The sequence below is a fragment of the Mytilus trossulus genome, chromosome 14, assembly GCF_036588685.1.
Source record: "Mytilus trossulus isolate FHL-02 chromosome 14, PNRI_Mtr1.1.1.hap1, whole genome shotgun sequence".
NCBI classification, from domain to species: domain Eukaryota; kingdom Metazoa; phylum Mollusca; class Bivalvia; order Mytilida; family Mytilidae; genus Mytilus; species Mytilus trossulus.
The window spans coordinates 67,222,201-67,237,639 of record NC_086386.1 but is presented as its reverse complement, the minus strand read 5'-3'; the positions used below and the strand labels follow the sequence as shown (position 1 = coordinate 67,237,639).

General features: G+C 32.0%; 1 protein-coding gene across 11 annotated transcripts in view; it reads left to right on the top strand.

The window, feature by feature from the left end:
* The window catches only part of LOC134695895 (minichromosome maintenance domain-containing protein 2-like), a 116,205-nt gene that overhangs the window by 20,301 nt on the left and 80,465 nt on the right, over nucleotides 1–15,439 (top strand). For 10 of the 11 annotated variants that reach the window (XM_063557370.1, XM_063557373.1, XM_063557376.1 and 7 more), the window contains exons 2-8: nucleotides 898–1,017; nucleotides 2,544–2,604; nucleotides 5,653–5,711; nucleotides 9,006–9,112; nucleotides 10,722–10,826; nucleotides 12,356–12,460; nucleotides 13,893–13,960. In XM_063557370.1, coding sequence (XP_063413440.1) covers nucleotides 898–1,017; nucleotides 2,544–2,604; nucleotides 5,653–5,711; nucleotides 9,006–9,112; nucleotides 10,722–10,826; nucleotides 12,356–12,460; nucleotides 13,893–13,960 — 625 coding nt within the window. The remainder of the gene's footprint in view (nucleotides 1–897; nucleotides 1,018–2,543; nucleotides 2,605–5,652; nucleotides 5,712–9,005; nucleotides 9,113–10,721; nucleotides 10,827–12,355; nucleotides 12,461–13,892; nucleotides 13,961–15,439) is intronic. The other variant, XM_063557379.1, reaches the window with a different exon arrangement.

The window sequence follows — 15,439 nt, the reverse complement described above, 5'->3', positions numbered from 1 at the left end:
GGACATACTATGTAGTTATGCATATCGATGGGAAATTGCGATTCAATTTTTTTCCTAGGAGTTACGCCCTTTGAACTTATTTACTTTAATGTACTACTGCAACAGTTTGTCATCGCAACTCCTCTCAAACCACACAACAGAATTTCACAAAACCTTTTCAGATAATAAGGACATACTATGTAGTTGTACATATCGACGGGAAATTGCGATTCATTTTTTTCTCTAGGAGTTACGCCCCTTTGAACGTATTTACTTTAATGTACTACTGCAACAGTTTGTCATCGCAACTCCTCTCAAACCACACAACAGAATTTCACGGAACCTTTTCAAATAATTAGGACATACTATGTAGTTGTGCATATCGTCGGGAAATTGCGATTCAATTTTTTTTCTAGGAGTTACGCCCCTTTGAACTTATTTGCTTCAATGTACTTCTGCAACAGTTTGTCATCTCAACTCCTCTGAAACCACACAACAGAATTTCATGAAATTTTGTAGATAATAAGGACATACTATTTAGATGTGCAAATTGGCAGGAAATTAATTTTTCTTATACAATTTTTTTTTCTTGCACTTATTTAATTTCTCCAATGACAATGTGCTCACTCAGGTTCTTTAATTTACACTATTTCTATGAATGAAAAACCTATATGCATAGAACATTAACAAGTTACCAAAATTATATTTGTGGTTTGTTTATGGTATAAATTAGCAAAATTGCTATTTGATTGTTTTCTTTTTTTCGAGGAATAATTGATTTTTTTAATTTGAAAAAAAAATTGATGCAACAAAAATAGGTGGTGCTTAACTTTTGGCTCACTGTATATATATGTAAAACAATTTACATTAGAGGCCAATTAGATTGAGATTAACATGTTAAATTTTCTTGATACACAGATGTCCTTTGAATCATTAGATAAAAAGTTAAAGATGATTTACATGCTAGTGGAATATTTGGAAACCAGTGGAAATATAAGGCTAATCAGACAACAGTGTGCAAGATATTCACAGAACAAGGTTAGTTTAATAACATATTGTCATCTGTCCATCTGTTGTTCAGTCTGTCAGTTAGCAATATGACTAGTTTATAATCCTCTCTCAAACCTAGGACAACTTGCACATGTTTCAAGAGAAATCTCTACTTGGCAGAATTTGAGAAATAATATTCATAATTGAAATTGAAAGTCATGAACAATTGAAAAAAGGACACAAACAAAAATTAGGTTGCATATTAAAAGAAATACAAGTTATACAGATGTTCTCAATAAACAAAAGACAATCATTAATATATTTTATGGTGATTTTTATAGTGACTGGTAGACTGCTATTTAAAAGTACAGTCAAATGCTTCAGTGTTATGGTGGACTGCAATTTTATAAAATTGAAATTAAATAAGATTTTTATTAATATTTTGTATATATATAGGTATCCCTCAATGATGTATAGCACGGACAGATTGAGAAGAAATAGTATTCATCCTCAATTTCTTGTCTGTTACAGGATATTAAACAAATGCGTTTACTTCTTTCAATGTTGGTATAATGCCCTCTTTCAATTGCTAGGGAATGGGCACTTAGTTTAAATTTACTGAAAACTGAATGTAAACTAATTGTATTGACTAAAGAAAACACTTTAAAAATGTTTAAAAATGTGAAAATCTTTCGTCAGATGTATTTCAAGTTTTAGGCCAAAATAAACCCTTACCGGAGATATAGACTACTACTGGAAGGAATTTGGTATAATGGATAGTGGTAGAAACTTTACCTTGTACAAGGTTGCCCCCAATGGAGTTATTGCAAGGATTCTTTGATATGCAGAAAGCCTGGCACTCTCTTTACATACAAAATCAGATTAAAAGTTCTCTTTTTGAAACTACATAATTGATTGGAAGACACTCTATAAATGTTTTGATTGAACACAAACATGTTATCTGCTCTATGGTCCAGTTGTTGTCTCTTTGACACATTCCCAATTTCCATTATCAATTTTATGAGAAGGTCAGTTGTTTTTCAACTTGCTGCAACATCATTTATGTTTTTTCCTAATCAATTTGATATGAAATGACAGGTAAGATATATTTGATATGAAATGACAGGTAAGATATATTTGATATGAAATGACAGGTAAGATATATTTGATATGAAATGACAGGTAAGATATATTTGATATGAAATGACAGTTAAGATATATTTGATATGAAATGACAGGTAAAATATATTTGATATAATATGACAGGTAAGTATAAAAAAGAAGATGTGGTATGATTGCCAATGAGACAACTATCCACAAAAGACCAAAATGACACAGACATTAACAACTATAGGTCACTGTACGGCCTTCGACAATGAGCAAAGCCCATGCCGCATAGTCAGCTATAAGGGCTCCAATAAGACAATGTAAAACAATTCAAACGAGAAAACAAATGGCCTTATTTATGTAAAAAAATGAACGAAAAAAACAAATATGTAACACATATATTTGATATGAAATGACAGATAAGATATATTTGATATGACAGGTAAGATATGATTGTATAATTTCAGGGATTACTGGTTTACACCTTTAGATTACTGATAGATCCTGTTTTACTGACAGAAGTCAATGGTAGGTAACTTAAATCTTTAGTGTTAATAACTTGTAGTTTTTATTTACAAGATTCAAGTTAAATAGAAAGGTAAATTGAATTGACTACTAGTATTATATACCCTTACTGTTTAAAGTTTGAATGAAAAAGAAATTGTTACAGCTTCAAATTGTAAATAACCTCAGCAAGTCATTTAGAAAATAGCAGAATGTTTAGCATAGATGTCTACAAGTGACACATAACCAACCAGTTGTTAACCAATAGATGCATCTTTGAAAATACCATTGTGACAGTAATCATACCACATCTCCTTATATGACAATTTATCACAATTATAAGGAGATATGGTATGACTGCCATTGAGACCTTCCTGAAAAACAAACGAACTAACTAAGAGGAAGATTAATCTGTTTACAGTTTAGCATGTACATGACATATTTTCACTGCTATTTCTTATGCTGTGTATGATAGGAATTATTATGACAATGATTTATTGGCATTTAATGATTTAATGATGGGAGGGGGGCTGAAGTGTAGTTTAACCTGTAGTCTTTGACAACTTATACATGTATTGACAAATTAGCTGGTTTAAAGAGCTTGACAATTTGATCATATCTATGAAAAGATGCATAAAAGAGTTCAGATTGAAACCTTACAAAGGTGTGTTATGATCAGTTACAAATCAAGATAATTCAATTTGATGAAACTTGACACGGTCAAGAATTGTTTATTATTGTAATAGATGTGCTTTGATGTGCCTGATTAATTCCCCTTAATTTGGACAGATTAATTATTTAGTATTTAAATGTTTATTTTAAGTTAAATTTGATTTAAATATAGTAGGATAAAAGTAATGAATGTTAATTTAACTGTTTTAGTATTTAACTTTTGATGTTTTTATAATGTTTTATGAATATTTATTTATTCAACTTTTCTTCAGTACCGTTTTAGTTAAAGTTACCCTGATTAATGACAAGTTTAGGATATCATTTGATATTCAGTCGGAGTCGGCCTTGCACAGGCCTCCAAATACTCGCCGGACTGTATCAGTTCACTTGAGTTAGAGTTAGCCACCACTTCGGTGCAGTTCGCCAGAGTTAGTCACCTCTTTAAGGTGCAAATTTCACTACTTAAAAACACAACGCGAAGCAAATTTACTTAACTTTTAAGACTAGCTCTGGGAACACTTCATTTTCATTTTAACTTTGAAATAATTACTCTATTTATATCCGACTTTGTTTAATACATGCAATTATTGTACTTTTGTGAATAAAATATAGTTTCGTTTGATTCATTGTCTGTTGTTTAGCCATAATCTGATATCAGGTATCCCAATGGTCGAATAGGGGCGAAGTACTGGCCGCTACACGTCCCGGGAGGTGTCGTCACCGACCCCCTCCGTTACAATTATATACAATGTATAGTTGAGTTGTAATGAAGGTGGTATCAGGAAGAAGAAACTTAAAACATATTTTAAAAACAAATAATTATTTAGCAGCTATTTATAATTTTTTTTTTATATAGAACTGAATATTTTTTTTAACAATAAAGGTGTATAACTATATGTCCGTTAGTTTTATACATCCATTTAGAGACGTTTTATGGTATTCTGTTGTCCCTAAGTCTGTCTGTCCATCAGACATTAATTCCAAAATACTTTCACCAGTTTGCATGAAACTTTGGTAAACTGTTTATGACATAAGCCCCCTTTCAATTTTAATGGGGTTTTTATTCATTAAAAAAGGGGGATTTTCGAGTTTTCGCAAAACTACTCAAACATGCTTTCAGTAGTTCTCACAAAACTGTGGTGAAATGTTTATATCTATTGACATTTATAATCTCTTTTTCAACTTTTAAAGATTTTAGATTGTACATTTCCTAGTTACAGGATTTTATTCATCAAAAAGGGGGGTGATTTTCTTGTTTTCAGACAATACCTACACTGCTTTTGAGCAGTTTTTTTTATTATACTTAGGTGTCTGGTTTATATCAATTAAAATAATTTCCTTTAATTTTTCATAAATTTCTGATATGACATTGAGAAGTTATTGAACTTGGTTCATAGAAAATGCAATGGGCATGATGCATATCATGTGCTCTTGGGGCAGCTGTTTATTTTTCAGGCCAGCATCTTTTGTCACTGAAAGCTTGACAGGGATAGTGATCTGGCAGCATTTACCAACTTCTTAAAAGCTTAATATTTCATAAGGTAGAAGAATCCTTCATTCTTTATATATAGATGCCATACGTAATGAAGTTTCCGTCTGTTATTTGTCTATTATCCTTAACCTCTCATTTATGGTTCAGTGACTACTTAAAAAGAAAGATTTTTAATATTTTTAATTTTCTCTTATTATGTGTAATAAGATAACTGTATTTTGTATGTGGTACCTTGCAAGGTCCTCATGCCAGTTAGATAGTTTTCACTTGACTTTGACCTCAGTTCATGGGTCAGTAAACAAGGTTACATTTTCATGGTCCATATCTGAGATACCATAAGACATAGGTCTGCTATATTGGGTGTATGGATCTATTGTAAGCTGTACATGTTTAACTGGCAGGTGTCATCTGACCTTGACTCCATTTTCATTGTTCAGTGGTAATATTATAGTAAAGTTTTTGTGTTTTGGTCTGTTTTTCTAATACTGTATGCAATAGTTCTACTATATTTGGTGTATGGAAATGTTTTATGATCTATATGTCAGTTGCATAGGTTTTATTTGACCTTGACCACATTTTCACAGTTCATTGCTCAGTGTTAAGTTTTTGTGTTTTGGTCTGTTTTCTTAAACTATAAGCAATAGGTCAACTATATTTGTTGTATTGAGGAATTGTTAGCTGCACACGACTGCCTGGCATGGTTCAACTGACCTTGACCTCATTTTCATGGTTCATTGGTCAATGTTTAGTTTTCTTGGTTAATGTTAAGTTTATGTGACAGCTGTAATAAAGCTTTATATTTTGGACTCAACATAACATCAATGATAAGTAAAGAATGCAAGACATTTCAGTTGTGCACTCTTGTATAGAAGAGGTGTGGATATATGATATTTTAAATAATATTTCAGCTGAACTAGGAAATTCACTGTTAAATTCTCCAAATGATGTAATATTCTTGGTAAAGGAGGTAATATACTTTAAAAAAAATAATTGCATTTGTGTCAACTTTCATTCTCCAGGAAATCATGAGTTTCTTAGTTCCTAAAAAGTGAGAATGCTCATAAAAATGTCAGTATTGGCCCTGTAATAACTGTCAGTATTGGCCCTGTAATATAAACTGTCAGTATTGGCCCTGTAATAGTTATACATATTCAGTTATTACCAGATAGATGTATATAAAAGTAAGAAACAAAACTATACAGTTTTTTAATGACACATTAAATCAATGATTACATCTGATTATTATTGTGATTTTTTAATTTTATAAATAAATGTTGTTATTGCAAGTGAGTTCAACTGAATTGATTAAATGTATATGCTTTTTTATTTGTTATTTTTAAGATTTGAAAGTTGACACTCATGTATGTTGTTAATGATGTTTATGTTATGTATTATTCATTTATTTAAATTTACATACTGCATGCAAAATTGATTAAGACCATGAACATTTTTAGAATATTTTGGAATAACATCCTTGTTTGGAACATTCATTGACAAAGAATTAACCTTCAGTATCTACATTGAGCATACATTACTGGAGCAAATAGTATTTATATTGAACCTAGCTGTAACATTGTTGGTTGCTTACTCTTATTCTACATTAAGCTGGCCATTGTCTGTCAGGATTGATCATCCAAAATCACAAGGCCTATTGGACCTGCATCATGTCTAGAGTTTGTCCAATTATCCTGCTGCAGAGACAGTCTATACTTTATACACTGTCCAATCCCGGTCTGCTGCAGAGACAGTCTATACTTTATACACTGTCCAATCCTGGTCTGCTGCAGAGACAGTCTATACTTTATACACTGTCCAATCCCGGTCTGCTGCAGAGACAGTCCATACTTTATACACTGTCCAATCCCGGTCTGCTGCAGAGACAGTCTATACTTTATACACTGTCCAATCCCGGTCTAGTCTATACTTTATACACTGTCCAATCCCGGTCTGCTGCAGAGACAGTCTATACTTTATACACTGTCCAATCCCGGTCTGCTGCAGAGACAGTCTATACTTTATACACTGTCCAATCCCGGTCTGCTGCAGAGACAGTCCATACTTTATACACTGTCCAATCCCGGTCTGCTGCAGAGACAGTCTATACTTTATACACTGTCCAATCCCGGTCTGCTGCAGAGACAGTCCATACTTTATACACTGTCCAATCCCGGTCTGCTGCAGAGACAGTCCATACTTTATACACTGTCCAATCCCGGTCTGCTGCAGAGACAGTCTATACTTTATACACTGTCCAATCCCGGTCTGCTGCAGAGACAGTCTATACTTTATACACTGTCCAATCCCGGTCTGCTGCAGAGACAGTCTATACCTTATACACTGTACAATCCCGGTCTGCTGCAGAGACAGTCTATAGTTTATACACTGTTTAATCCCGGTCTGCTGTAAAAACTTAACACTTTTATACTCTATGATCTTATGATATTGACCTTCAGACGTGGTGCACATGTGTCACAAATAATAAACGATTCACAAAAAGTTAGATATCTTTAAAACTCAAACCACTGTCCCCAGTTGCATCTGCTTTAAACGTCTTTGTTAAAAGTAATGTTTATTACCTGTGGTCAATTTCACAAAACATCGTAAGTTCCAAAATGTCACAATTGTTATACCTAAGACTTTCTTAAGTGCACTCCTAAGACAATTCTACAAAGCATATTGTAAGTTTTAATCCTAAACTTAGGACCGCTCTTGCGCTTAAATCTTACATCTTATCTTATGACTACTCTTGAAAAATAAGTACCTTAACAACGTTACTTTCACTTCATTGAATCATGCGCAGCAGTCAGGGGCGTAGCTGCTGTTAGGCACTTTAGGCACGTGCCTACACATAATTTTTCACAAACATTTTTTTTTATTAAGAAAAATTATAAACTAAGTTATCTTTAGATGAACGCCAATGAAGTTTTCAAAACTCTTTAATTATCGAATGTCATGTGTACGTTTCTCGTCCTTATAGTGAATGGAATATTGGATAGAATTGAACCTTTATATGATTTTACCTTATTTAGAAACTATAAACTAAAACTTAGGTTCAGATCATTTCACTTCTATCAACAAAAACATAAATGAACCACAACTGTCAACTGAGTGTGGTTTGGCATTTTATCCCCTGATCTCATCCTTATGATTTAGGTAGCAATACACAGTTAGGAGTGTGGTTTGGCATTTTATCCCCTGATCTCATCCTTATGATTTAGGTAGCAACACACAGTTAGGAGTGTGGTTTGGCATTTTATCCCCTGATCTCATCCTTATGATTTAGGTAGCAATACACAGTTAGGAGTGTGGTTTGGCATTTTATCCCCTGATCTCATCCTTATGATTTAGGTAGCAACACACAGTTAGGAGTGTGGTTTGGCATTTTATCCCCTGATCTCATCCTTATGATTTAGGTAGCAATACACAGTTAGGAGTGTGGTTTGGCATTTTATCCCCTGATCTCATCCTTATGATTTAGGTAGCAATACACAGTTAGGAGTGTGGTTTGGCATTTTATCCCCTGATCTCATCCTTATGATTTAGGTAGCAATACACAGTTAGGAGTGTGGTTTGGCATTTTAGCTACTTTGGATTTTTCAAATATGAAAGTTATTGTGCAATAAAATTTATTTTTTAGACAGCCTAATACTAATTTAGCCTTCAAAGTTGGTTTAAAAGTACATCAAGAGTGTTTATTACATGATTTTTTGGGCTATTTTCTGTTTGACTCTGTATTTTCATAGCTAGACTGACCATAGGTACAAAGAAATTAGTGTAATAATGTTCACAGACACTTTTCTACATGAAGTTTTTGACACACATAACATGATTTTTATTGGATTTCTTTATGATATATATGTAAACAGTTTAAGTAAAGGTATTCTTTTTGGAAATATGTGCCATCTTTCCCTCTCCCCCCCTTTTTGCATTTTTTTAAATGTTTTAAATGCAGATTGTTGCCATGGATACACCAAACAGAAATGATATTCACCATTTTAAAATATATATCAAATCTATGAAAGATTCTGATTACATACATATACACATATGACACAAACAGGAAGCTTAATTTGTAAGAAAGCAAGGAAAAGGGGATAGTAAAATTTATAAGAGTAAGTTTCTACATTTTTTCCTTACTGTATATTGCAACATGTACCTTAATTAGTATTTAAAATATATACAGTCAATTGGACATTTTCTTTTGAATTTTTCTATAGAGGCAGAAGTCCACTTTTTAAAATACTGAAGACATTTTTTTCAGGTTGTCTTTCAGATAGTGACATTATTAGAACTGTTACCAAGTGACGTGACTTTTCCACAGATTTCTGTTATTATCAGACTTAATCAACTTCCCTCACTGTGTCAAAGGTAAATGAAACAGATACATTTAAGGGCAAACGATACATTTTTATTCCGTATTTACATTTTGATAAAAATTCCCATATAGACTAATTTTTACCTGATAAGGTCAAATATGTAAAAAAAAAATTAACCTTCATGTTCTACTTTTTTGTGTAAAATGAGGTCAAAATTTTGTATATTTGCTCAAAATTCTGATTTGTGGCCGTATTTTCCCTTTCGAAAGAAAAACATAACTTTTTTGTTTTAAAAGATGGATACAATCTTTTTTTTGTTAAATAATTTGTAACTTCTGTTTTTTATAAGTATCTTAAAAATTATACATTTTTTATTCATTTTACTAATTTTTATCAAATGTTTATGAATGTCGAAAAAACATAATTTTTTGCTGTATATTAATCAAATTTAAAGATATTGCACTATTTATGTTTTCATGAAAATTGGCACACATAATCTTCTCGCGTAATCAAACCACATGGCATTTTAAAAAAGAAGTGTCTATGAACTCGTTTTCAAGTTAAATAAGTTTGAATGATAAAAATCTGTAAAACAACTGAATCTTTTCCCAATTAGTCATAGTTTGATGTCGCGAAAGTAACAATTTCCGTTAGCAATGTCATTACCTCCCCTGTAACTGTATCGTATGCCCTTTTTAAAATGAGCAATGACAGCGATGAGAACAAAAAATACATATTGCACACAGAATAATTGATAAATCAAGGATATATATATATTTAGTCTAAAAACTCTTGCTATAAAAATGCTTTTTAATTTATAAACTTGATTTGCACACGGTTACTGCTGGTCATTTTAGAAGTTTGTATTGTAAGAAAGGCAAACAACCATAATCAGCTTTGCAAAAAAAAACTGTGACATTGAACAGATGCTTTAAGTTTATTGTTTTGTTTCATTTGTCATTAGTTCTTAATTGCGCCAATGACTGTTTTTTAGGGGTATCATTTGCGCCAAATTTTGTTTTCCAAATGTACCAATTGCACCAATATTTGGAACTCATTTGCACCAATTTACCTGTACACATATCTCTCATAAATATTAATGATTTATATATATTTATTTTTATTTTTGGCTGAAAAAGTAATATATATTTCACAATAAAGATGAGCATCTGGAGAGAAAGGACTTAAAATTCATTAGACAGTCGATGTACAGAGAGAGAATAAAAATTATTGCTTTGTTGATGACACAGTGCTTTGTTCCAAACATGCGTATGGGCTTGATTATTATTAGGAATTATTATGAACTTTATTATGCATGTCAACCTTCAATGTTTGTGTTTTTGGACAATAAAGTAAAGTTACAAGCTACAACATACTTTAAATTGGGAATTACCAATGCAGCAGCAGTAAGAAGAAGATATGTTTCAGAAAAAAAAACCATTTGCCATGTAAACTGCCTGTTCCAAGTCCCAATAAAGTAGTAGGGAAGTCATTTTTCTTCTGATTGGCGCAATTGTATGTTTTATTTTTGGCGCAAATGATACCATGTAATTTTAAAACATGTGGCGCAAACATAGCATTTGAGAAAAAAGTTGTGGCCGCAAGGACGCATTTTTGGCGCAAACGGATCTCTCCCTTTTATTTCTGATTTTGTTTTACAGTAATACAATACAGAGTAGTACAGATCTGAGTAGACTATCTTCAATACATGGCTTTGTTCAATTTACTGGAATTGTAATAGGCATGACAGCGCCATCTAAATATACGTAAGTCAAATATCAAATATTATCTTTTTTTTGAGATATGGGTTATGCATCAAATAGACACCAACTAAAAAACTCTCCAAAAAACCAAAAGATTGACAATTTTAAGGTTTCCATTAACAGCAATTTTATAAATCTGTGGATTGGTTATTTGTGTGAGTAGACAAAGAGGTCCTAAATTCCATTGTGGTGACAACATTCAGATTCAGTCTGTGTTTAATTTTTTTTTAAGACATCAATAATTGTGTCGAACTTTATCATATTTATGGAATTTGATTCAACTTGGGACAGATTCTAGTTTTCTAGAGCAATCTTTTGAAACTATTTTCCTCATCACCTGGCATTCATTGTCTTCTGTTTACTTTTTAAAAAATCTTCTTTTTTTTCAGTTAAGTCTTACCAGTACATACAGTCTGTGATTACATTATTTTTAACAACAACTAACTTGTTCAACCTTCATGATATTAAGAATGGAAATGGGGAATATGTCAAAGAAACAACAACTGGACCAAAGAGCAGATAACAGCTGATAATGCAGCAGGAAAATCTCACACCCAGCTGTCCCCTAAATAAAAATGTATACTAGTCTATTGAAAATGGACATCATACTTAACTCCAAAACATGAAAAAATTAAAAAAAACCTACAAGACTTACAGAGGCTCCTCACTTAGGACAGGCGCAAAAATGCAGCTGGGTTAAACATGTTTTGTGAGATCTCAACCCCTCCCCCTATACCAATAGCTTATGTGGAATAAAGAAACATACAGCAGTACCAACAGTAAAACTAAGTATAAAAGAAGTCGGCGTCCCATGTCAGAATAGTGTATTAAACAAAAGAAACAATGCAAAATGACAAAGATACATAAATTAGCAGTTATTGACATACCAGCTGCAGACCTCAATTAAACTGATTAAAAGATTGTCCTCATCATATGAAAATCAAGCACAATCCCTCCTTTTAGGGGTTTAGAATCATACCAACATAAAACATACAAGAACATAACCCGTATCATGCCAACATCTGGTTTTTAGAATAAAGATGTTTATTACCAATGCACTGTGAATTTGAATGAATGGTTTCACTCATCAAAGCCATATATGAGTTTGACGATAATAAAAAATCTAAGAAAGGGAACTATGTTTTGGGGAGAAAACTTATCACTTTTAATTTTTCGTTGTTGAGAAAATAGTCATTCTTCGATTTTGTATACTTTGTATGCATTATTTTAACCACCCTCATCAAAGGAAGAGATGTGTCTCAGGGTCCTTTTCTACCTACAAATAAAGGTGATCAGGTGATCTTGACTTGCCAATAAGAATGAAAATGGAGATCATAGAAATAATATAAGTATTTATAGAGGTCATATTTTGCATTGATCACATAGACCATAGTGACTTTTTGAGTCATTTCATTCACTTTATAAAAATCTTCTCCCTGTCAATAAATTCTGAATTTACAGTTCTTTAATATTTGTCGTTTGTCATGTATGTCAAATGCAACTAAAAATCAATCTAAAAGTTTTTGTTTTAGTCAGAGTACTAAATATAGATGTCCTGATGAAGAATGTGAAGGTCATCATGGAAACCAATTTATCAGAGTTCATGTCACTGGTGCATCTGAAACACAAACAATAAGGTAATGTAAATATAAAATAAAACTTTTGGTATTAGTATAATAGATAGAATAAAAATTTGGATATCAGTATAATTTATAAAATATAACTTTGGGTTTTAGTATAATAGATAAAATAAAACTTTGGATATAAGTATGATAGATTAAATGTTTTATATGAAAACCAGAAGTTTAATGAATAGAAAATGAATATTTTTGCTTATTTTTCATAATAGTTTTTGAAATTTTACACTCAATCTTAATAATAAACTCAAACACACTAAATTCTAAATCTGAACCAAAACTTTCCTTCATTAGTATAAAATCTCATTATGAAAAAATATGGGGAAATTTGAAATCCTGTTAAGAATCATATACCATGTATACAGTATTCAAATCTATTGAAATGTTAATCAGAAAGAATACATTTGACCATGTACAAGAATAAAAAAAAAAAGATGTGATATGATTGCCAATGAGTCAACTCTCCACAAGTGACCAAAATGGCACAGAAATTAACAACTATAGGTCATCATACAGCCTTCAACAATGAGCAAAGCCTTTAACTGCATAGTCAGCTATAAAATGCCTTAAATGCCAATGTAAAACAATTCAAACGAGAAAACTAGCAGGATCATTTATGTATAACAAATTAACAGAAAACAAATCTGCAACGCATAAACAAACGACAAACCACTGAATTACAGGATCCTGACTTGAAACAGACAGAGTGTGGCAGGGTTAAATATGCTAGCAAGATCCCAACCCTCTTCTATACAAGGGACAATGGTATAACAGTACAACATCACGACGATCTATTATGCAGGTGAAAAACTAGACCTAATCATAAAAAATAAAAAATTAACGCTCAGATGGATAAACATACAAGTGGACATGGACGGGTACAAAAAGTCAATAACAAAAAGACACTAGATACAGATCTGAGAGTACTCACAGTTAACTGACAGCTAGTTCAAAGCCACTAACACCTAATTAAAAAATAACATAATAGTAATACTTAGTTTGCTCTTAATTTACTGATAAAATCAATATTTATACCAATAAAAACAATATTCAATGATCATATTACAGTGTTGAATTGGTAACCTTTTAGAATAAGTTTATTTTACCCTTTCCTCCATTGAAATATTATTTTGGCATACTTGATTCGCATAGGATTTTTTTAATAAAATAAAATCCTCATTAGGATATCTTTCCAATAATAAAGACTAAAGATGATTAGTTTAATGAACCCATATAAGCATACAAGTTACTGCTAGGAAACAAAACAACAACAAAATATGAAGTACATGTATCTGTTTTAGGTGTTGTGACCATATAATGACTTGTAATTGTTAACTCGTAGACATTGTGACTTGGACATAGAGTGGTCTCATTGGCTCTCATACCACATATATATGTAACAATCCACTCAATGTTTGATTATATATTTTAGGAGTGACTTCAGCTGTACCTTTTGTTGGAGACGTTTGGAGGAGGAGAAGTCTTGTAGATATTTATCAGGTAATATTTGTGTAGACTAAAATTGTGGGGTATTGTTTTTTATGTGCCCGCCGTAGTGGAGGGGACATTAAGTTTTACCCTTGTCCGTCTGTGCATACGTACATACATCCCAAAGTTGGTTTCAGTTCTCTAACTTTAGTTTGCCTCAACCAAATATTATGAAACTTATACACAATGCTTATTACCACTAAATACAGATCAAGTTAGAACATTGGTAGCATCACTTTTACTGTTCTAGATAAATGAATTGAACCAACTACAATCAATGCTTTATATAATGCAATGTTTAATTTTGCCTTCCACTGATAACTTAAAGTAATTTTAACCCTCCACTTCTATAAATATTTTAAAGTCTCTTAGCAAATTGAAGTTATCTTTCTTTGTTGGTAATGGTTGTTGAATATAAAACTACAACAAAAGCTTACAAATACAATGCAATATTCAATTTTACTTCCTATTGTTAAATTAAAGCAATCTTACCATGCAGTGCTTACAAGCACCGTTCTAGGGTTATGCCCCTTTACAAATGAACAAATTGCTGATTTTATTGCGAACATATTAATTTCTACAATAATAAGCATAAAAACTCACCTGTTGCACCTAAAAAAATCTTTTTATCAAATTTTATTACAATTTACATTCAAGAAGCCAGAAAACACCCTTTGTTTGTGTTTGACGACTGTAGGTGTAGATACACTGAAATAATTATTGAAATTAAATTATACAGGAAGGTGTGGAATGAGTGCCAATGAGACAACAAACAGTTTATAAAAGAAATACACTATAGGTGTAGGTACAGCCTTTAACACAGAGCCTTGACTCACACCAAACAGCAAGCTTTAAAGGGACCCAAAAATAACTTGAAACCTTGAAAAGGTTATTGATGTTTTTTACCCTTTTTATTAAGGATGAAGGGGGACTAAGGATTATCTTTGTCTGTCTGTACTTACATTTGAATGTCTGTATATACATCCTGAAATTGTTATCTGTACTGTAATTTTAGTTTGCCTCAACCTAACGTTATAAAACTTACATACCATGCTTATTTAAGGTAACACGATACCGAATGGCATATCTCCCGATTTCAAAACTTTTTGGCATACGCGTTCTTTGCACCGAGTTACATCGAAATATGTAATAAAAAATGGGGGTCACCATTTTTGTTTTCTTGGTATTTTCGTTGGAAAACGTCGATTTTGGCGACAAATCTACTTAGGTATATAGGGGAAATGCCTGTTTTTCGGCTAACCTTTTTAGATTTTCCAATGGATGGCCATGTTCTTATATACGGAGAACAACAAAAAACTAACATAATATTCAGAATTACAAACTGAATTCATACATGTATAGAATATCATATGTCACCATCCTTGTTTTTGAGATAAATGGCTTCAAAATTGATTGATACCCTTAGAATTTGACCGAAAACGTGTGACGTTATTGAATACGGAATGTAACGTTATTCTCCTCAGACATATG